At 46.6% G+C, this 22,073-nt stretch overlaps 1 protein-coding gene across 6 annotated transcripts in view; it reads right to left on the reverse strand.

Annotated features, from left to right (window-relative positions):
* The window catches only part of LOC306922267 (BTB/POZ domain-containing protein 3-like), a 45,565-nt gene extending 24,372 nt beyond the window's left edge, over window positions 1–21,193 (reverse strand). Inside the window, exons 1-7 of one of the 6 annotated variants that reach the window (XM_079499722.1) lie at window positions 21,019–21,193; window positions 17,986–18,341; window positions 17,161–17,296; window positions 10,073–10,166; window positions 8,148–8,266; window positions 7,529–7,745; window positions 5,423–5,609 (exon numbers count right to left, since the gene is read on the reverse strand). In XM_079499722.1, coding sequence (XP_079355848.1) covers window positions 5,423–5,609; window positions 7,529–7,745; window positions 8,148–8,266; window positions 10,073–10,166; window positions 17,161–17,296; window positions 17,986–18,046 — 814 coding nt within the window. In that variant the 5' untranslated portion in view covers window positions 18,047–18,341; window positions 21,019–21,193. Of the gene's footprint in view, window positions 1–5,422; window positions 5,610–7,528; window positions 7,746–8,147; window positions 8,267–10,072; window positions 10,167–17,160; window positions 17,297–17,924; window positions 18,345–20,337; window positions 20,963–21,018 lie in introns of those variants that run through there. The other 5 variants (XM_079499723.1, XM_079499724.1, XM_079499721.1 and 2 more) reach the window with 5 other exon arrangements.
* Window positions 21,194–22,073: the final 880 nt, after the last annotated feature.

Consider the following 22,073-nt stretch of genomic DNA (forward strand, 5'->3'; position numbering starts at 1 on the left):
GTCTACAGGAGAGAGAAACCATTTAGAGTACACTGTCTACAGGAGAGAAACCATTTAGAGTACACTGTCTACAGGAGAGAGAAACCATTTAGAGTACACTGTCTAACAGGAGAGAGAAACCATTTAGAGTACACTGTCTAACAGGAGAGAGAAACCATTTAGAGTACACTGTCTACAAGAGAGAAACCATTTAGAGTACACTGTCTACAGGAGAGAGAAACCATTTAGAGTACACTGTCTACAGGAGAGAAACCATTTAGAGTACACTGTCTACAGGAGAGAGAAACCATTTAGAGTACACTGTCTAACAGGAGAGAGAAACCATTTAGAGTACACTGTCTACAAGAGAGAGAAACCATTTAGAGTACACTGTCTAACAGGAGAGAGAAACCATTTAGAGTACACTGTCTACAGGAGAGAGAAACCATTTAGAGTACACTGTCTACAGGAGAGAAACCATGTAGAGTACACTGTCTACAGGAGAGAGAAACCATTTAGAGTACACTGTCTAACAGGAGAGAAACCATTTAGAGTACACTGCCTACAGGAGAGAGAAACCATTTAGAGTACACTGTCTACAGGAGAGAAACCATTTAGAGTACACTGTCTAACAGGAGAGAGAAACCATTTAGAGTACACTGTCTAACAGGAGAGAAACCATTTAGAGTACACTGTCTAACAGGAGAGAAACCATTTAGAGTACACTGCCTACAGGAGAGAGAAACCATTTAGAGTACACTGTCTAACAGGAGAGAGAAACCATTTAGAGTACACTGTCTAACAGGAGAGAAACCATGTAGAGTACACTGTCTACAGGAGAGAAACCATGTAGAGTACACTGTCTAACAGGAGAGAAACCATGTAGAGTACACTGTCTAACAGGAGAGAAACCATGTAGAGTACACTGTCTACAGGAGAGAAACCATTTAGAGTACACTGTCTAACAGGAGAGAAACCATTTAGAGTACACTGTCTACAGGAGAGAGAAACCATGTAGAGTACACTGTCTAACAGGAGAGAAACCATGTAGAGTACACTGTCTAACAGGAGAGAAACCATGTAGAGTACACTGTCTACAGGAGAGAAACCATTTAGAGTACACTGTCTACAGGAGAGAGAAACCATGTAGAGTACACTGTCTAACAGGAGAGAGAAACCATTTATAGTACACTGTCTAACAGGAGAGAGAAACCATTTAGAGTACACTGTCTAACAGGAGAGAAACCATTTAGAGTACACTGTCTACAAGAGAGAGAAACCATTTAGAGTACACTGTCTACAGGAGAGAAACCATTTAGAGTACACTGTCTACAGGAGAGAGAAACCATTTAGAGTACACTGTCTAACAGGAGAGAAACCATTTAGAGTACACTGCCTACAGGAGAGAGAAACCATTTAGAGTACACTGTCTAACAGGAGAGAAACCATTTAGAGTACACTGCCTACAGGAGAGAGAAACCATTTAGAGTACACTGTCTACAGGAGAGAAACCATTTAGAGTACACTGTCTACAGGAGAGAGAAACCATTTAGAGTACACTGTCTAACAGGAGAGAAACCATTTAGAGTACACTGTCTAACAGGAGAGAGAAACCATTTAGAGTACACTGTCTACAGGAGAGAAACCATTTAGAGTACACTGTCTACAGGAGAGAGAAACCATTTAGAGTACACTGTCTAACAGGAGAGAGAAACCATGTAGAGTACACTGTCTACAGGAGAGAGAAACCATTTAGAGTACACTGTCTACAGGAGAGAGAAACCATGTAGAGTACACTGTCTACAGGAGAGAAACCATTTAGAGTACACTGTCTAACAGGAGAGAGAAACCATTTAGAGTACACTGTCTACAGGAGAGAGAAACCATGTAGAGTACACTGTCTACAGGAGAGAAACCATTTAGAGTACACTGTCTAACAGGAGAGAAACCATTTAGAGTACACTGTCTACAAGAGAGAGAAACCATGTAGAGTACACTGTCTAACAGGAGAGAGAAACCATTTATAGTACACTGTCTAACAGGAGAGAAACCATTTAGAGTACACTGCCTACAGGAGAGAGAAACCATTTAGAGTACACTGTCTAACAGGAGAGAAACCATTTAGAGTACACTGCCTACAGGAGAGAGAAACCATTTAGAGTACACTGTCTACAGGAGAGAGAAACCATTTAGAGTACACTGTCTACAGGAGAGAAACCATGTAGAGTACACTGTCTAACAGGCGAGAGAAACCATTTAGAGTACACTGTCTACAGGAGAGAAACCATTTAGAGTACACCGTCTACAGGAGAGAGAAACCATTTAGAGTACACCGTCTACAGGAGAGAAACCATTTAGAGTACACCGTCTACAGGAGAGAGAAACCATTTAGAGTACACCGTCTACAGGAGAGAAACCATTTAGAGTACACTATCTAACAGGAGAGAGAAACCATTTAGAGTACACTGTATACAGGAAAGAGAACCCATGTAGAGTACACTGTCTACAGGAGAGAAACCATTTAGAGTACACTGCCTACAGGGGAGAAACCATGTAGAGTACACTGTCTAACAGGAGAGAGAAACCATTTAGAGTACACTGTCTAACAGGAGAGAGAAACCATTTAGAGTACACTGTCTACAGGAGAGAAACCATTTAGAGTACACTGTCTACAGGAGAGAAACCATTTAGAGTACACTGTCTACAGGAGAGAAACCATGTAGAGTACACTGTCTACAGGAGAGAGAAACCATGTAGAGTACACTGTCTACAGGAGAGAAACCATTTAGAGTACACTGTCTACAGGAGAGAAACCATGTAGAGTACACTGTCTACAGGAGAGAAACCATGTAGAGTACACTGTCTAACAGGAGAGAAACCATTTAGAGTACACTTTCTACAGGAGAGAAACCATTTAGAGTACACTGTCTACAGGAGAGAGAAACCATGTAGAGTACACTGTCTACAGGAGAGAAACCATTTAGAGTACACTGTCTACAGGAGAGAAACCATGTAGAGTACACTGTCTACAGGAGAGAAACCATGTAGAGTACACTGTCTACAGGAGAGAAACCATGTAGAGTACACTGTCTACAGGAGAGAGAAACCATTTAGAGTACACTGTCTAACAGGAGAGAGAAACCATGTAGAGTACACTGTCTACAGGAGAGAAACCATGTAGAGTACACTGTCTACAGGAGATAAACCATGTAGAGTACACTGTCTAACAGGAGAGAAACCATGTAGAGTACACTGTCTACAGGAGAGAAACCATGTAGAGTACACTGTCTACAGGAGAGAAACCATTTAGAGTACACTGTCTAACAGGAGAGAAACCATTTAGAGTACACTGTCTAACAGGAGAGAGAAACCATTTAGAGTACACTGTCTACAGGAGAGAAACCATGTAGAGTACACTGTCTAACAGGAGAGAGAAACCATTTAGAGTACACTGTCTAACAGGAGAGAAACCATTTAGAGTACACTGTCTACAGGAGAGAGAAACCATTTAGAGTACACTGTCTAACAGGAGAGAGAAACCATTTAGAGTACACTGTCTAACAGGAGAGAAACCATTTAGAGTACACTGTCTACAGGAGAGAGAAACCATTTAGAGTACACTGTCTACAGGAGAGAAACCATTTAGAGTACACTGTCTACAGGAGAGAGAAACCATTTAGAGTACACTGTCTACAGGAGAGAAACCATTTAGAGTACACTGTCTACAGGAGAGAAACCATTTAGAGTACACTGTCTACAGGAGAGAAACCATGTAGAGTACACTGTCTACAGGAGATAGAAACCATTTAGAGTACACTGTCTACAGGAGAGAAACCATTTAGAGTACACTGTCTAACAGGAGAGAAACCATGTAGAGTACACTGTCTACAGGAGAGAAACCATGTAGAGTACACTGTCTAACAGGAGAGAAACCATGTAGAGTACACTGTCTACAGGAGAGAAACCATTTAGAGTACACTGTCTAACAGGAGAGAGAAACCATTTAGAGTACACTGTCTACAGGAGAGAAACCATTTAGAGTACACTGTCTACAGGAGAGAAACCATTTAGAGTACACTGTCTACAGGAGAGAAACCATTTAGAGTACACTGTCTACAGGAGAGAGAAACCATTTAGAGTACACTGTCTAACAGGAGAGAGAAACCATTTAGAGTACACTGTCTACAGGAGAGAGAAACCATGTAGAGTACACTGTCTACAGGAGAGAAACCATTTAGAGTACACTGTCTACAGGAGAGAAACCATTTAGAGTACACTGTCTACAGGAGAGAAACCATTTAGAGTACACTGTCTAACAGGAGAGAGAAACCATTTAGAGTACACTGTCTAACAGGAGAGAGAAACCATTTAGAGTACACGGTCTACAGGAGAGAAACCATTTAGAGTACACTGTCTAACAGGAGAGAAACCATTTAGAGTACACTGTCTACAGGAGAGAGAAACCATTTAGAGTACACTGTCTAACAGGAGAGAAACCATTTAGAGTACACTGTCTAACAGGAGAGAGAAACCATTTAGAGTACACTGTCTAACAGGAGAGAAACCATTTAGAGTACACTGTCTAACAGGAGAGAGAAACCATTTAGAGTACACTGTCTACAGGAGAGAAACCATGTAGAGTACACTGTCTACAGGAGAGAAACCATTTAGAGTACACTGTCTACAGGAGAGAAACCATGTAGAGTACACTGTCTACAAGAGAGAGAAACCATTTAGAGTACACTGTCTACAAGAGAGAGAAACCATTTAGAGTACACTGTCTACAGGAGAGAAACCATTTAGAGTACACTGTCTACAGGAGAGAAACCATTTATAGTACACTGTCTAACAGGAGAGAAACCATGTAGAGTACACTGTCTACAGGAGAGAAACCATTTAGAGTACACTGTCTACAGGAGAGAAACCATTTAGAGTACACTGTCTAACAGGAGAGAAACCATTTAGAGTACACTGTCTAACAGGAGAGAAACCATGTAGAGTACACTGTCTACAGGAGAGAGAAACCATTTAGAGTACACTGTCTAACAGGAGAGAAACCATTTAGAGTACACTGTCTACAGGAGAGAAACCATGTAGAGTACACTGTCTACAGGAGAGAAACCATTTAGAGTACACTGTCTACAGGAGAGAGAAACCATTTAGAGTACACTGTCTACAGGAGAGAAACCATGTAGAGTACACTGCCTACAAGAGAGAGAAACCATGTAGAGTACACTGCCTACAGGAGAGTACACTATTATACATGAGTTCCCTTGAAGGGGCAGAAGACCAAACTATTCAAGCGTTATAGGGTGGGGCCTATGTAAGAGACTGCGGCAACCACACTTTGCAATTTTTCAAAAATTGCGACTTTTCTAGTACCATGTTAACTCACCTAGCACCATGTTAACTCACCTAGCACCAGGGTTAAAGGTTAACTCACCTAGCACCAGGCGTTTGTTCTCCACGCTGGGCTCCAGGTCTCGGCGTTGGCATTCGGCCTCCGCCCAGCAGAGGGCGGCGTCGAACACCACCATCTCCTTGGCGTTGAGCGTCTCTCGCCGCAGGATGCTCTCCAGCGTCTGGCCGTCGATGTCGCAGAAACCCTCGGAGCGCAGTGCTAGCTCCGCCTAGTGGCGACAACGATATTACATTTAATTTAATAAACCCTCAGAGCGCAGCGCTAGCTCCGCCTAGTGGCGACAACGATACGATATTTAATTTAATAAACCAATAGGAGCGTAGCGCTAGCTCCGCCCAGTGGCGACGATATGACATTTAATTTAACCCATTCTGGGCGGGAACCCCTTTTGGTGTTTTAAAGCATTATGTTATACTTTAGCCATTGAAAAATAGCAGATCTACAAGCTCGAAAATGTGGCTGAAATCTTTGAATATATATTCTTTCAGAGCAAACGTTTTTAACTCAAATCTATCAGAGCGCAGCACTAACTCCCCCTAGTGGGAGCAACGACACCATATTTAATAAACCTATCAGAGCGCAGCACTAACTCCCCCTAGTGGGAGCAACGACACCATATTTAATAAACCTATCAGAGCGCAGCGCTAACTCCCCCTAGTGGGAACAACGATACCATATTTAATAAACCTATCAGAGTGCAGCACTAACTCCCCCTAGTGGGAACAACGATACCATATTTAATAAACCTATCAGAGTGCAGCGCTAACTCCCCCTAGTGGGAACAACGATACCATATTTAATAAACCTATCAGAGCGCAGCGCTAACTCTGAAAACCCAGCACTGCCAGTCTAAAGAATGCAGTTTACCCACGGTAATAAATCTGTCTGTCTGTCTGTCTGTCTGTGCTGCACAGTGAAATACATGTACCAGAAGGACTTCAGAGTGCTGGCTAGTTCTCTATTACAGGACAGTAAAACACCTACCTGGGCATCGATGACGTCCAGCATCGCTGCATCAGAGGACAGTAAAACACCTACCTGGGCATCGATGACGTCCAGCATCGCTGCATCAGAGGGACAGTAAAACACCTACCTGGGCATCGATGACGTCCAGCATCGCTGCATCAGAGGGACAGTAAAACACCTACCTGGGCATCGATGACGTCCAGCATCGCTGCATCAGAGGGACAGTAAAACACCTACCTGGGCATCGATGACGTCCAGCATCACTGCATCAGAGGGACAGTAAAACACCTACCTGGGCATCGATGACGTCCAGCATCGCTGCATCAGGACAGTAAAACACCTACCTGGGCATCGATGACGTCCAGCATCACTGCATCAGGACAGTAAAACACCTACCTGGGCATCGATGACGTCCAGCATCGCTGCATCAGAGGGACAGTAAAACACCTACCTGGGCATCGATGACGTCCAGCATCGCTGCGTCAGGACAGTAAAACACCTACCTGGGCATCGATGACGTCCAGCATCGCTGTATCAGGACAGTAAAACACCTACCTGGGCATCGATGACGTCCAGCATCACTGCATCAGAGGGACAGTAAAACACCTACCTGGGCATCGATGACGTCCAGCATCGCTGCATCAGAGGACAGTAAAACACCTACCTGGGCATCGATGACGTCCAGCATCGCTGCATCAGAGGACAGTAAAACACCTACCTGGGCATCGATGACGTCTCAGCAGCATCACTGCATCAGAGGGACAGTAAAACACCTACCTGGGCATCGATGACGTCCAGCATCGCTGCATCAGAGGACAGTAAAACACCTACCTGGGCATCGATGACGTCCAGCATCGCTGCGTCAGGACAGTAAAACACCTACCTGGGCATCGATGACGTCCAGCATCGCTGCATCAGAGGACAGTAAAACACCTACCTGGGCATCGATGACGTCCAGCATCGCTGCGTCAGGACAGTAAAACACCTACCTGGGCATCGATGACGTCCAGCATCGCTGCATCAGAGGACAGTAAAACACCTACCTGGGCATCGATGACGTCTCAGCAGCATCACTGCATCAGAGGGACAGTAAAACACCTACCTGGGCATCGATGACGTCCCAGCAGCATCACTGCATCAGAGGGACAGTAAAACACCTACCTGGGCATCGATGACGTCCCAGCAGCGCTGCGTCAGGTCGGGCTCCTCGAACAGACAGCTCTGGGACAGCAGCACGCAGGCGTTCTTGGCGCTCAGGCTGGTCTCCAGGAAGGCGACGCAGGCTCGGGCCAGGTGGGGGACCATGTACTTCTTAGCAGCGTACAGCGTGGCCAGGACGGTGTCGGCACACAGCTCGATCTCATCACAGTAGATGTACCTAATGATAATAACAATAATAATAATATTAATAACAACAGGACGGTGTCGGCACACATCTCGACCTCATCGCAGTAGATGTATCTGATGATAATAACAATAATAATAATATTAATAACAACAGGACGGTGTCGGCACACATCTCGACCTCATCGCAGTAGATGTACCTGATGATAATAACAATAATAATAATATTAATAACAACAGGACGGTGTCGGCACACATCTCGACCTCATCGCAGTAGATGTATCTGATGATTGGCATAATGCAAAAGCTCAACTCATGTAATTTACTTGTCATTTTATATTATTAATATTATTATTATATTATTATTGTATTTAAGGTGTATTTAAGGTGTATTTGTGGTATATTTAAGGTGTATTTAAGGTGTATTTGTACATACTTGAGCATATTCAGGAAGGACGTTGGTTCTACGTCAGGGATGCGGATCTCTTCCTGATCTTCAGCCAGCTCTCCGTAAAACATGGCATGGAATACGGAGCTGCCCACCGCAAGAACATACTACACAGGACACACATAAAACATGGCATGGAATATGGAGCTGCCCATCGCAAGAACATACTACACAGGACACACATAAAACATGGCATGGAATATGGAGCTGCCCATCGCAAGAACATACTACACAGGACACATATAAAACATGGCATGGAATACGGAGCTGCCCATCGCAAGAACATACTACACAGGACACACATAAAACATGGCATGGAATATGGAGCTGCCCATCGCAAGAACATACTACACAGGACACATATAAAACATGGCATGGAACATGGAGCTGCCCATCGCAAGAACATAAAACATGGCATCACAATAGTGCTGTTATTTGATCAAAATAGCAGATATACAAGCTCACGGTAGTACTGTTATCTACAGCAGTGGTTCCCAAAGTGGGGTCCGGGGACCCCCAGGGGTCCTTGAGGAGTTCCAGGGGGTCCCCAGCTAAATGATAGTTGCGAACGCAGTGAGCATTTACTATGAGACCCAGCAGATCACGTCTGTGTGTGTGTCTGTGTGTCACGCTGTAACACCACCCGCCCACCACCAGAGGGCGCAGCTGTATCACACACAAAAAACACACACACACACACACACATGCACGCACGCGCACACACACACACACAAAAAACGTAACTTAAAAAAAAAAATAACTTAAAAAAAAACTTAAAAAGGAAAAACGCACACACAAAAAACTTAACTTAAAAAAAACCTTAACTTAAAAAAAAACTTACAGAAAAAACTTTTTAAAAAAAAAACTAAAAAAGAAACACGCACGCACACATACACACACTAAAAAAATAACTTGAAAAAACATTTAATTTAAAAAAAAATAACTTAAAAAAAACCTTAAAGTACGTAATTTATTCTAATTGTTATTGCAATTTACGAGCTGCGTTCGCTTCCCGCGTTTGCGCGTCTTACTTGTTATAGGAACCACATGGACCCTTATGGGTCTGGAACACTGAGAGTGTAACACATGGACCGGATAGGACCCTTATGGGTCTGTAACTCTGAGAGTGTAACACATGGACCCGAATGGACCCTTACGGGTCTGTAACTCTGAGAGTGTAACACATGGAACCAAATGGACCCTTATGGGTCTGTAACTCTGAGAGTGTAACACATGGAACCAAATGGACCCTTACGGGTCTGTAACTCTGAGAGTGTAACACATGGACCCGAATGGACCCTTATGGGTCTGTAACTCTGAGAGTGTAACACATGGACCCGAATGGACCCTTATGGGTCTGTAACTCTGAGAGTGTAACACATGGACCCGAATGGACCCTTACGGGTCTGTAACTCTGAGAGTGTAACACATGGAACCAAATGGACCCTTATGGGTCTGTAACTCTGAGAGTGTAACACATGGACCCGAATGGACCCTTATGGGTCTGTAACTCTGAGAGTGTAACACATGGACCCGAATGGACCCTTACGGGTCTGTAACTCTGAGAGTGTAACACATGGAACCAAATGGACCCTTATGGGTCTGTAACACTGAGAGTGTAACACATGGACCCGAATGGACCCTTATGGGTCTGTGACTCTGAGAGTGTAACACATGGACCCGAATGGACCCTTACGGGTCTGTGACTCTGAGAGTGTAACACATGGACCAAATGGACCCTTACGGGTCTGTAACTCTGAGAGTGTAACACATGGACCCGAATGGACCCTTACGGGTCTGTAACTCTGAGAGTGTAACACATGGACCCGAATGGACCCTTATGGGTCTGTAACTCTGAGAGTGTAACACATGGACCCGAATGGACTCTTATGGGGTAGGAAGTGACGTCATACCTTGTGACCTGGAACTCGCTGAGTGGCGCCCCCTGGAGGTCCGACCACGAAGTGCACGTCCGCCATCACCTCGTTGTTGAACATGACTGAGTTCCTGTTACACACAATGACATCACTTCCTGTTACATCACACACACACACACACACACACATTATGACATCACTTCCTGTTACATTCTGTCTGTGAGGGGCGTGCTAGCGCCCCCTATGTACAGCTGTTGGTCCCCACAAAATGTCCGCAACACAAACATTAACCCATTCAGGACGGGAACCCCTTTTGGTGTTTTAAAGCATTATGTTATGCTTTAGCTATTGAAAAATAGCAGATCTACAAGCTCGTAGTGCGGCACTCGACTTGTAGGTCTGCTATTTTTGAAGAATCGTGAAAATGTGGCACAGATCTTTGAATATATGTATTGTTTTAGAGTGAATGTTTTTCACTCATATCTTTGCTTCTGAGGGGTTCCTGGAACAACATATTTTCCGATGGGGGTCGGCGGCCAATTACAGATCATTTTTGGGGTCCTTGACATGAAATATCGAGCACCATTGATATAGAGCGTCACAGTCCCACCCCCTTTCATGACGCCAGTCCCAGCCCCGCCCCTTTCATGAACGCCAGGCCCAGCCCCGCCCCCTTTCATGATGACGCCAGGCCCAGGAAATAATACCCAATGCATTGTCCTCAGACACTTCAAAAAGTATTTATTTAAAGGAGAATTCCATGCTAGAAGTCTTTCTTACCTTTCTTTGTAGTCGTTACGTCCCCACCAAAGAGGTCCAGGTGTTTTTTTGTGCAAAAGCTCCTTATTGGCTATTTCCCCTACCATAAGCCCTAAATGAATTGCATTGAATGGGAATTGAATGGGGCTATGGGGTGTTCGCTTATTTCCATCGAAATAAGTAGTAAAGTGTGCCGCTTGGGATATTATTTACATTATGAAGAGAGGATATATACAAAAAAATAATAAGTTTGAGCGATGGAATTAAGCGAATTAGCACAACACCCCATAGCCCCATTCAATTCCCATTCAATTCAATGCAATTCATTTAGGGCTTATGGTAGGGGAAATAGCCAATAAGGAGCTTTTGCACAAAATAACACCTGGACCTCTTTTTGTGGGGACGTAACGACTACAAAGAAAGGTAAGAAAGACTTTTAGTATGGAATTCTCCTTTAAAGACCTTTTAAGCGTCGTACGAAGCCAACTCGAGTCGTGACAAATAATGACAACAAACACAATTTTTCGGGCCGAACAAATAATTACAAAGAAGAAAAGCAACAAACAAAGTGTTGTAACCTGCCGTTTTCTTCTTCTTTCTAATTATTTGTTCGGCCCGAAAAATGTTTGTTGTCATGATTTCTCACAACTCGACGCTTAAAGTCTTTAAATAAATACTCCACACGTCTCATGTCCTCACGTCTCATGTCCACACGTCTCATGTCCACACGTCTCATGTCCTCACACGTCTCATGTCCTCACACGTCTCATGTCCTCACGTCTCATGTCCTCACACGTCTCATGTCCACACGTCTCATGTCCACACGTCTCATGTCCTCACGTCTCATGTCCACACGTCTCATGTCCACACGTCTCATGTCCTCACGTCTCATGTCCTCACACGTCTCATGTCCACACGTCTCATGTCCACACGTCTCATGTCCACACGTCTCATGTCCACACGTCTCATGTCCTCACGTCTCATGTCCTCACGTCTCATGTCCTCACACGTCTCATGTCCACACGTCTCATGTCCACACGTCTCATGTCCACACGTCTCATGTCCACACGTCTCATGTCCTCACGTCTCATGTCCTCACGTCTCATGTCCTCACGTCTCATGTCCTCACACGTCTCATGTCCTCACGTCTCATGTCCTCACACGTCTCATGTCCTCACGTCTCATGTCCACACGTCTCATGTCCTCACGTCTCATGTCCTCACACGTCTCATGTCCTCACACGTCTCATGTCCACACGTCTCATGTCCTCACGTCTCATGTCCTCACGTCTCATGTCCTCACACGTCTCATGTCCTCACACGTCTCATGTCCTCACGTCTCATGTCCTCACGTCTCATGTCCTCACACGTCTCATGTCCACACGTCTCATGTCCTCACGTCTCATGTCCTCACACGTCTCATGTCCACACGTCTCATGTCCTCACGTCTCATGTCCTCACACGTCTCATGTCCACACGTCTCATGTCCTCACGTCTCATGTCCTCACACGTCTCATGTCCACACGTCTCATGTCCACACGTCTCATGTCCTCACGTCTCATGTCCTCACACGTCTCATGTCCACACGTCTCATGTCCACACGTCTCATGTCCACACGTCTCATGTCCACACGTCTCATGTCCTCACGTCTCATGTCTCCACACGTCTCATGTCCACACGTCTCATGTCCTCACGTCTCATGTCCTCACGCGTCTCATGTCCACACGTCTCATGTCCTCACGTCTCATGTCCTCACGTCTCATGTCCACACGTCTCATGTCCTCACGTCTCATGTCCACACGTCTCATGTCCACACGTCTCATGTCCACACGTCTCATGTCCACACGTCTCATGTCCACACGTCTCATGTCCACACGTCTCATGTCCACACGTCTCATGTCCTCACACGTCTCATGTCCTCACACGTCTCATGTCCTCACACGTCTCATGTCCTCACACGTCTCATGTCCACACGTCTCATGTCCACACGTCTCATGTCCACACGTCTCATGTCTCCACACGTCTCATGTCTCCAAACGTCTCATGTCCACACGTCTCATGTCCTCACGTCTCATGTCCTCACGTCTCATGTCCACACGTCTCATGTCCACACGTCTCATGTCCACACGTCTCATGTCCACACGTCTGATGTCCACACGTCTCATGTCCACACGTCTCATGTCCTCACACGTCTCATGTCCTCACACGTCTCATGTCCACACGTCTCATGTCCACACGTCTCATGTCCACACGTCTCATGTCCTCACGTCTCATGTCCTCACACGTCTCATGTCCACACGTCTCATGTCCACACGTCTCATGTCCACACGTCTCATGTCCACACGTCTCATGTCCTCACGTCTCATGTCCACACGTCTCATGTCCTCACACGTCTCATGTCCTCACGTCTCATGTCCTCACACGTCTCATGTCCACACGTCTCATGTCCACACGTCTCATGTCCACACGTCTCATGTCCACACGTCTCATGTCCACACGTCTCATGTCCTCACGTCTCATGTCCTCACACGTCTCATGTCCTCACGTCTCATGTCCACACGTCTCATGTCCTCACGTCTCATGTCCTCACGTCTCATGTCCACACGTCTCATGTCCACACGTCTCATGTCCACACGTCTCATGTCCTCACGTCTCATGTCCTCACACGTCTCATGTCCTCACACGTCTCATGTCCTCACGTCTCATGTCCACACGTCTCATGTCCTCACGTCTCATGTCCACACGTCTCATGTCCTCACGTCTCATGTCCACACGTCTCATGTCCACACGTCTCATGTCCTCACGTCTCATGTCCTCACACGTCTCATGTCCACACGTCTCATGTCCACACGTCTCATGTCCTCACGTCTCATGTCCTCACACGTCTCATGTCCACACGTCTCATGTCCTCACGTCTCATGTCCTCACGTCTCATGTCCACACGTCTCATGTCCTCACGTCTCATGTCCTCACGTCTCATGTCCTCACACGTCTCATGTCCTCACGTCTCATGTCCACACGTCTCATGTCCTCACGTCTCATGTCCACACGTCTCATGTCCTCACGTCTCATGTCCACACGTCTCATGTCCTCACGTCTCATGTCCTCACACGTCTCATGTCCTCACACGTCTCATGTCCTCACGTCTCATGTCCACACGTCTCATGTCCACACGTCTCATGTCCACATGTCTCATGTCCTCACACGTCTCATGTCCTCACACGTCTCATGTCCTCACACGTCTCATGTCCACACGTCTCATGTCCACACGTCTCATGTCCACACGTCTCATGTCCCCACACGTCTCATGTCCACACGTCTCATGTCCACACGTCTCATGTCCTCACGTCTCATGTCCACACGTCTCATGTTCGCCATCGACAATGAAAGGAGACATGAGGGAAAATGTCTGTAAAAATCTTCTAAAATGGTTAAAATAGCCGATCGACAAGCTCACGTCGATGTAGATCAGGTTGTGGGAGGGTATAATCAGGGTATAATCAGGGTACTTCTCTCGGATGGTGGGGTACACCCCCTGCCAGGTGGGTATAATCAGGGTATAATAGGGTACCTCTCTCGGATGGTGGGGTACACGGCCTGCCAGGTGGGTATAATCAGGGTGTATTAGGGTACCTCTCTCGGATGGTGGGGTACACCCCCTGCCAGGTGGGTATAATAGGGTACCTCTCTCGGATGGTGGGGTACACGCCCTGCCAGGTGGGTATAATCAGGGTATAATAGGGTACCTCTCTCGGATGGTGGGGTACACCCCCTGCCAGGTGGGTATAATCAGGGTATAATAGGGTACCTCTCTCGGATGGTGGGGTACACCCCCTGCCAGGTGGGTATAATCAGGGTATAATAGGGTACCTCTCTCGGATGGTGGGGTACACCCCCTGCCAGGTGGGTATAATCAGGGTATAATAGGGTACCTCTCTCGGATGGTGGGGTACACCCCCTGCCAGGTGGGTATAATCAGGGTATAATAGGGTACCTCTCTCGGATGGTGGGGTACACCCCCTGCCAGGTGGGTATAATCAGGGTATAATAGGGTACCTCTCTCGGATGGTGGGGTACACCCCCTGCCAGGTGGGTATAATCAGGGTATAATAGGGTACCTCTCTCGGATGGTGGGGTACACGCCCTGCCAGGTGGGTATAATCAGCGTGTATTAGGGTACCTCTCTCGGATGGTGGGGTACACGCCCTGCCAGGTGGGTATAATCAGGGTGTATTAGGGTACCTCTCGGATGGTGGGGTACACGCCCTGCCAGGTGGGTATAATCAGGGTGTATTAGGGTACCTCTCTCGGATGGTGGGGTACACCCCCTGCCAGGTGGGTATAATCAGGGTGTATTAGGGTACCTCTCTCGGATGGTGGGGTACACGGCCTGCCAGGTGGGTATAATCAGGGTGTATTAGGGTACCTCTCTCGGATGGTGGGGTACACCCCCTGCCAGGTGGGTATAATAGGGTACCTCTCTCGGATGGTGGGGTACACGCCCTGCCAGGTGGGTATAATCAGGGTATAATAGGGTACCTCTCTCGGATGGTGGGGTACACCCCCTGCCAGGTGGGTATAATCAGGGTATAATAGGGTACCTCTCTCGGATGGTGGGGTACACCCCCTGCCAGGTGGGTATAATCAGGGTATAATAGGGTACCTCTCTCGGATGGTGGGGTACACCCCCTGCCAGGTGGGTATAATCAGGGTATAATAGGGTACCTCTCTCGGATGGTGGGGTACACCCCCTGCCAGGTGGGTATAATCAGGGTATAATAGGGTACCTCTCTCGGATGGTGGGGTACACCCCCTGCCAGGTGGGTATAATCAGGGTATAATAGGGTACCTCTCTCGGATGGTGGGGTACACCCCCTGCCAGGTGGGTATAATCAGGGTATAATAGGGTACCTCTCTCGGATGGTGGGGTACACCCCCTGCCAGGTGGGTATAATCAGGGTGTATTAGGGTACCTCTCTCGGATGGTGGGGTACACCCCCTGCCAGGTGGGTATAATCAGGGTGTATTAGGGTACCTCTCTCGGATGGTGGGGTACACGGCCTGCCAGGTGGGTATAATCAGGGTGTATTAGGGTACCTCTCTCGGATGGTGGGGTACACCCCCTGCCAGGTGGGTATAATAGGGTACCTCTCTCGGATGGTGGGGTACACGCCCTGCCAGGTGGGTATAATCAGGGTATAATAGGGTACCTCTCTCGGATGGTGGGGTACACCCCCTGCCAGGTGGGTATAATCAGGGTATAATAGGGTACCTCTCTCGGATGGTGGGGTACACCCCCTGCCAGGTGGGTATAATCAGGGTATAATAGGGTACCTCTCTCGGATGGTGGGGTACACCCCCTGCCAGGTGGGTATAATCAGGGTATAATAGGGTACCTCTCTCGGATGGTGGGGTACACCCCCTGCCAGGTGGGTATAATCAGGGTATAATAGGGTACCTCTCTCGGATGGTGGGGTACACCCCCTGCCAGGTGGGTATAATCAGGGTATAATAGGGTACCTCTCTCGGATGGTGGGGTACACCCCCTGCCAGGTGGGTATAATAGGGTACCTCTCTCGGATGGTGGGGTACACCCCCTGCCAGGTGGGTATAATCAGGGTATAATAGGGTACCTCTCTCGGATGGTGGGGTACACCCCCTGCCAGGTGGGTATAATCAGGGTATAATAGGGTACCTCTCTCGGATGGTGGGGTACACCCCCTGCCAGGTGGGTATAATCAGGGTATAATAGGGTACCTCTCTCGGATGGTGGGGTACACCCCCTGCCAGGTGGGTATAATAGGGTACCTCTCTCGGATGGTGGGGTACACCCCCTGCCAGGTGGGTATAATCAGGGTATAATAGGGTACCTCTCTCGGATGGTGGGGTACACCCCCTGCCAGGTGGGTATAATCAGGGTATAATAGGGTACCTCTCTCGGATGGTGGGGTACACGCCCTGCCAGGTGGGTATAATCAGGGTGTATTAGGGTACCTCTCTCGGATGGTGGGGTACACCCCCTGCCAGGTGGGTATAATCAGGGTGTATTAGGGTACCTCTCTCGGATGGTGGGGTACACCCCCTGCCAGGTGGGTATAATCAGGGTGTATTAGGGTACCTCTCTCGGATGGTGGGGCACACCCCCTGCCAGGTGGGTATAATCAGGGTGTATTAGGGTACCTCTCTCGGATGGTGGGGTACACCCCCTGCCAGGTGGGTATAATCAGGGTGTATTAGGGTACCTCTCTCGGATGGTGGGGTACACCCCCTGCCAGGTGGGTATAATCAGGGTATAATAGGGTACCTCTCTCGGATGGTGGGGTACACGGCCTGCCAGGTGGGTATAATCAGGGTGTATTAGGGTACCTCTCTCGGATGGTGGGGTACACGGCCTGCCAGGTGCTGCTGTGCTGGTGTCCGGGGGCGTGGTTGTTGTTGTTGTTGATTGACAGGTCTCTGTGGGCGGGGTTCTGCTGGAGGGCGGAGCCGGAAACACTGGTGCCTGAAAACACGAGGCTTAATTTAGTCTTAGTTTTAGTCCAGTGTTTTTAGTCATCTTGAAAACACAAGAGTTAATTTAGTCTTAGTATTAGTCTGGTGTTTTAGTCATCTGGTAAGACAATTCTAAAAACTATAGAACTTTAAATGCTGAATGCGAGCAGACAGGGGCTATCTATGGCTGCGTGATGTATGTTACACCACAGACAGGAGCGATGTATGGCTGCGTGATGTATGTTACACCACAGACAGGAGCGATGTATGGCTGCGTGATGTATGTTACACCACAGACAGGAGCGATCTATGGCTGCGTGATGTATGTTACACCACAGACAGGAGCGATGTATGGCTGCGTGATGTATGTTACACCACAGACAGGAGCGATGTATGGCTGCGTGATGTATGTTACACCACAGACAGGAGCGATGTATGGCTGCGTGATGTATGTTACACCACAGACAGGAGCGATTTATGGCTGCGTGATGTATGTTACACCACAGACATTAATAATAATGTATGTTACACCACAGACATTCCAGGGTGTTAACAGTTAGTCGATTTAAAATGTGTGTGTGTGTGTGTGTGTGTGTGTGCGTGCGTGCGTGCGCGTGCCTGCGTGCCTGCGTGCGTACCTGCGTGCGTGCAGAGGCAGGGGGGCTGAGATCTCGTGTCTCGTGTCGAGGGCGCTCCTACCTTCAGAGGACGAGGAAGAGGAAGGAAGCGTCTTCTTAGTGGGGAACAGCTCGGCTGCCATGGCGACCCACAACCCTCTATGAGGAGACCGCGGCTCGGGGCATGGCAGGTCCTGGAAGGTCCTCAGAGGCTCTGCAAGGTCCTGGAAGGTCCTGCAAGGTCCTCAGAGGCTCTGCAAGGTCCTGGAAGGTCCTGCAATGTCCTCAGAGGCTCTGCAAGGTCCTGGAAGGTCCTGCAAGGTCCTGCGAGGTCCTGGAAGGTCCTGCAAGGTCCTGCAAGGTCCTGCAAGGTCCTGGAAGGTCCTGGCTTCTAGGAACCGTTGGACGGTGGCTTTAAAGATGCACAACGTCCGCCTGCTGCTGCAAGCATTTAAACACAGAGTTCAGAGTCTAGACGCCAAAATAACTGATCTACAAGATGTACTAGGGGCAAAATACCTGATCTACAAGATGTACTAGGGCCAAAATACCTGATCTACAAGATGTACTAGGGGCAAAATACCTGATCTACAAGATGTACTAGGGGCAAAATACCTGATCTACAAGATGTACTAGGGGCAAAATACCTGATCTACAAGATGTACTAGGGGCAAAATACCTGATCTACAAGATGTACTAGGGGCAAAATAACTGATCTACAAGATGTACTAGGGGCAAAATAACTGATCTACAAGATGTACTAGGGGCAAAATACCTGATCTACAAGATGTACTAGGGGCAAAATACCTGATCTACAAGATGTACTAGGGGCAAAATACCTGATCTACAAGATGTACTAGGGGCAAAATAACTGATCTACAAGATGTACTAGGGGCAAAATAACTGATCTACAAGATGTACTAGGGGCAAAATACCTGATCTACAAGATGTACTAGGGGCAAAATAACTGATCTACAAGATGTACTAGGGGCAAAATACCTGATCTACAAGATGTACTAGGGGCAAAATAACTGATCTACAAGATGTACTAGGGGCAAAATACCTGATCTACAAGATGTACTAGGGGCAAAATACCTGATCTACAAGATGTACTAGGGGCAAAATACCTGATCTACAAGATGTACTAGATGCCAAAATACCTGATCTACAAGATGTACTAGGGGCAAAATAACTGATCTACAAGATGTACTAGATGCCAAAATACCTGATCTACAAGATGTACTAGGGGCAAAATAACTGATCTACAAGATGTACTAGGGGCAAAATACCTGATCTACAAGATGTACTAGGGGCAAAATACCTGATCTACAAGATGTACTAGGGGCAAAAAAGACCTGATCTACAAGATGTACTAGGGGCAAAATACCTGATCTACAAGATGTACTAGGGGCAAAATACCTGATCTACAAGATGTACTAGGGGCAAAATACCTGATCTACAAGATGTACTAGGGGCAAAATACCTGATCTACAAGATGTACTAGGGGCAAAATACCTGATCTACAAGATGTACTAGGGGCAAAATACCTGATCTACAAGATGTACTAGGGGCAAAATACCTGATCTACAAGATGTACTAGGGGCAAAATACCTGATCTACAAGATGTACTAGATGCCAAAATACCTGATCTACAAGATGTACTAGGGGCAAAATAACTGATCTACAAGATGTACTAGGGGCAAAATAACTGATCTACAAGATGTACTAGGGGCAATATAACTGATCTACAAGATGTACTAGGGGCAAAATACCTGATCTACAAGATGTACTAGGGGCAAAATACCTGATCTACAAGATGTACTAGGGGCAAAATAACTGATCTACAAGATGTACTAGGGGCAAAATAACTGATCTACAAGATGTACTAGGGGCAAAATACCTGATCTACAAGATGTACTAGACGCCAATATACCTGATCTACAAGATGTACTAGGGGCAAAAATAACTGATCTAGAAGATGTACTAGGGGCAAAATAACTGATCTACAAGATGTACTAGGGGCAAAAAAGATTCCTGATCTACAAGATGTACTAGGGGCAAAATACCTGATCTACAAGATGTACTAGACGCCAATATACCTGATCTACAAGATGTACTAGGGGCAAAAATAACTGATCTAGAAGATGTACTAGGGGCAAAATAACTGATCTACAAGATGTACTAGGGGCAAAATCCACAAGGTATAGATGCAAAATAACTGATCTATAAGCTCTATGCCTGATCTACGAGACGTAGGGGCAAACACAACTGATCTACAAGCTATCGATGCCGGAAATACCCGATCTACAAGTTGTAGACACAAAAACATAACTGATCTATAAGTTGTATGCCTGATCTATGTGATACACTAGGCCCTAGTGTATCACATAGATCAGGCATAGATGAAATTAAATGAAATGATTACTATATTTACCCAGGGTATCTGGGCTAAGCTCAAGAACTTGTTTCCAGCCAGGCCCTGCTCATAGAACATTTCATCGTAGTGGTTCAATGCCTTGTTCAAGGATCACATAGATCAGGCATTCCCCTAGTGACTAGGGGAACAACTGATCTACAAGCCCTCAAATAAGAAGAAAAGCACAAACAAACATACTTGAAGCTCTAGCCTGATTGTAAGGCAAAAATAACTGATCTACAAGCTATAGAAGCAAAGTAACTGATCTACAAGCTATTGAAAGCATGAACTTATTGGTCTAGAAGTTGTAGAAGTAGAAAATAATAACTGATCTACAAGCTCTATGGGGCCTTAAAGCTGTGTAAGCAGGTCAAGAACTGATCTACAAGCTGTAAAGCGTCGCAGAGCGGATCTACAAGCCCTAACAGAAAGAAAAACACAAACAAACACACTTGAAGCTCTAGCAGAACAACAACTGATCTACAAACTGTCTGGAGCATCGGCGGACGCGCTGATCTACAAGCCGTGCTGCGAGTAGCAACAAAGCAACTGATTACTGATCTACAAGCTGTGGGAGCAGAAAAAAACACTTGTAAATCAGTGTTTTTTGGCAGCACCAATCAGAAACGCGTTAGCATCGCCCGTTAGCTAACTGAGCTAATTAAACTAGTCACTGTTTATTTATTAAAAAACACAAACCTTTTTGAAGTCACGTGACGCGGCAGCAGCACGTTGATAGGACGGAGCGGTGAGCGTCCATTTGGTGTTAATTAGTTGTAATTAAGAGTAATTAACAGCAGCTGGATGCTATGCTAGGCTAGGCTAGGCTAGCTGCTACCCTCTGCTGTTTAGTGTTTACACACTAACACTGGGTTGCCAGGTTCTGCCAGTGCGGCAGAAACAAGCGGTGACACCATTCAACATCTTCAATTCAAATGAGCTTTATTGGCAGGAGAAAACATTTACATTGTTGCCAAAGCAACAGTGAAATGAAATGAAATGAAATTAAATGAAATGAAATCTATATTTACCCAGGGTATCTGGGCTAAGCTCAAGAACTTGTTTCCAGCCAGGCCCTGCTCATAGAACACATTTCATCGTAGTGGTTGATGCCTTGTTCAAGGGCATTTCAGCGGTGGTAATTTTAACGTGTCGGACGGCTGGTTCGAACTGGGAACCTTCCGGTATCTAGACCGCGCCGCTATCCGTTCGGCCACCGCTGCCAAACAGTCAACATTATTTAATAAAACAGTTGGAAATGGCTGTAGCCTTTACACTGTATTAAAACAATACTTTCCCCATTGTTTTAATACAGTTTAAAGGCTGTGTCACATTTTGGTTTTAGTCATAGTCTCTTGAATAGTTTTCACTTAATTGTAGTCACATTTCGGAATGGGGGTGCGTCGGAAAGGAGGGTTGTCGGAATGGGGGTGCTTCGGAGTGGCGGTGTGTAACCGCTACAGAGCTGACAATGAGGTTATATCTTCCCTTCTTCTCTGGAGTCCTGCCTCGAAGCAGACCAGAGGTAGAAAGCAAAGCAAAGCAAAGTTACTATATTTACCCAGGGTAACTGGACTAAGCATCAGATACTTGTTTACAGCCAGGCCCTGCTCATAGAACATTTCATGGTAGTGGTTCAATGCTTTGCTCAAGGGCACTTCAGCGGTGGTAGTTTTAACGTGCCGGTCCGGGGATACGAACTGGCGACCTTCCGGTATCAAGACCGCTCCGCAAACCGTAGAACACTCTGTGGT

This window comes from Electrona antarctica, assembly GCF_951216825.1.
Source record: "Electrona antarctica genome assembly, chromosome: 4".
Classification (NCBI taxonomy): Eukaryota; Metazoa; Chordata; class Actinopteri; order Myctophiformes; family Myctophidae; genus Electrona; species Electrona antarctica.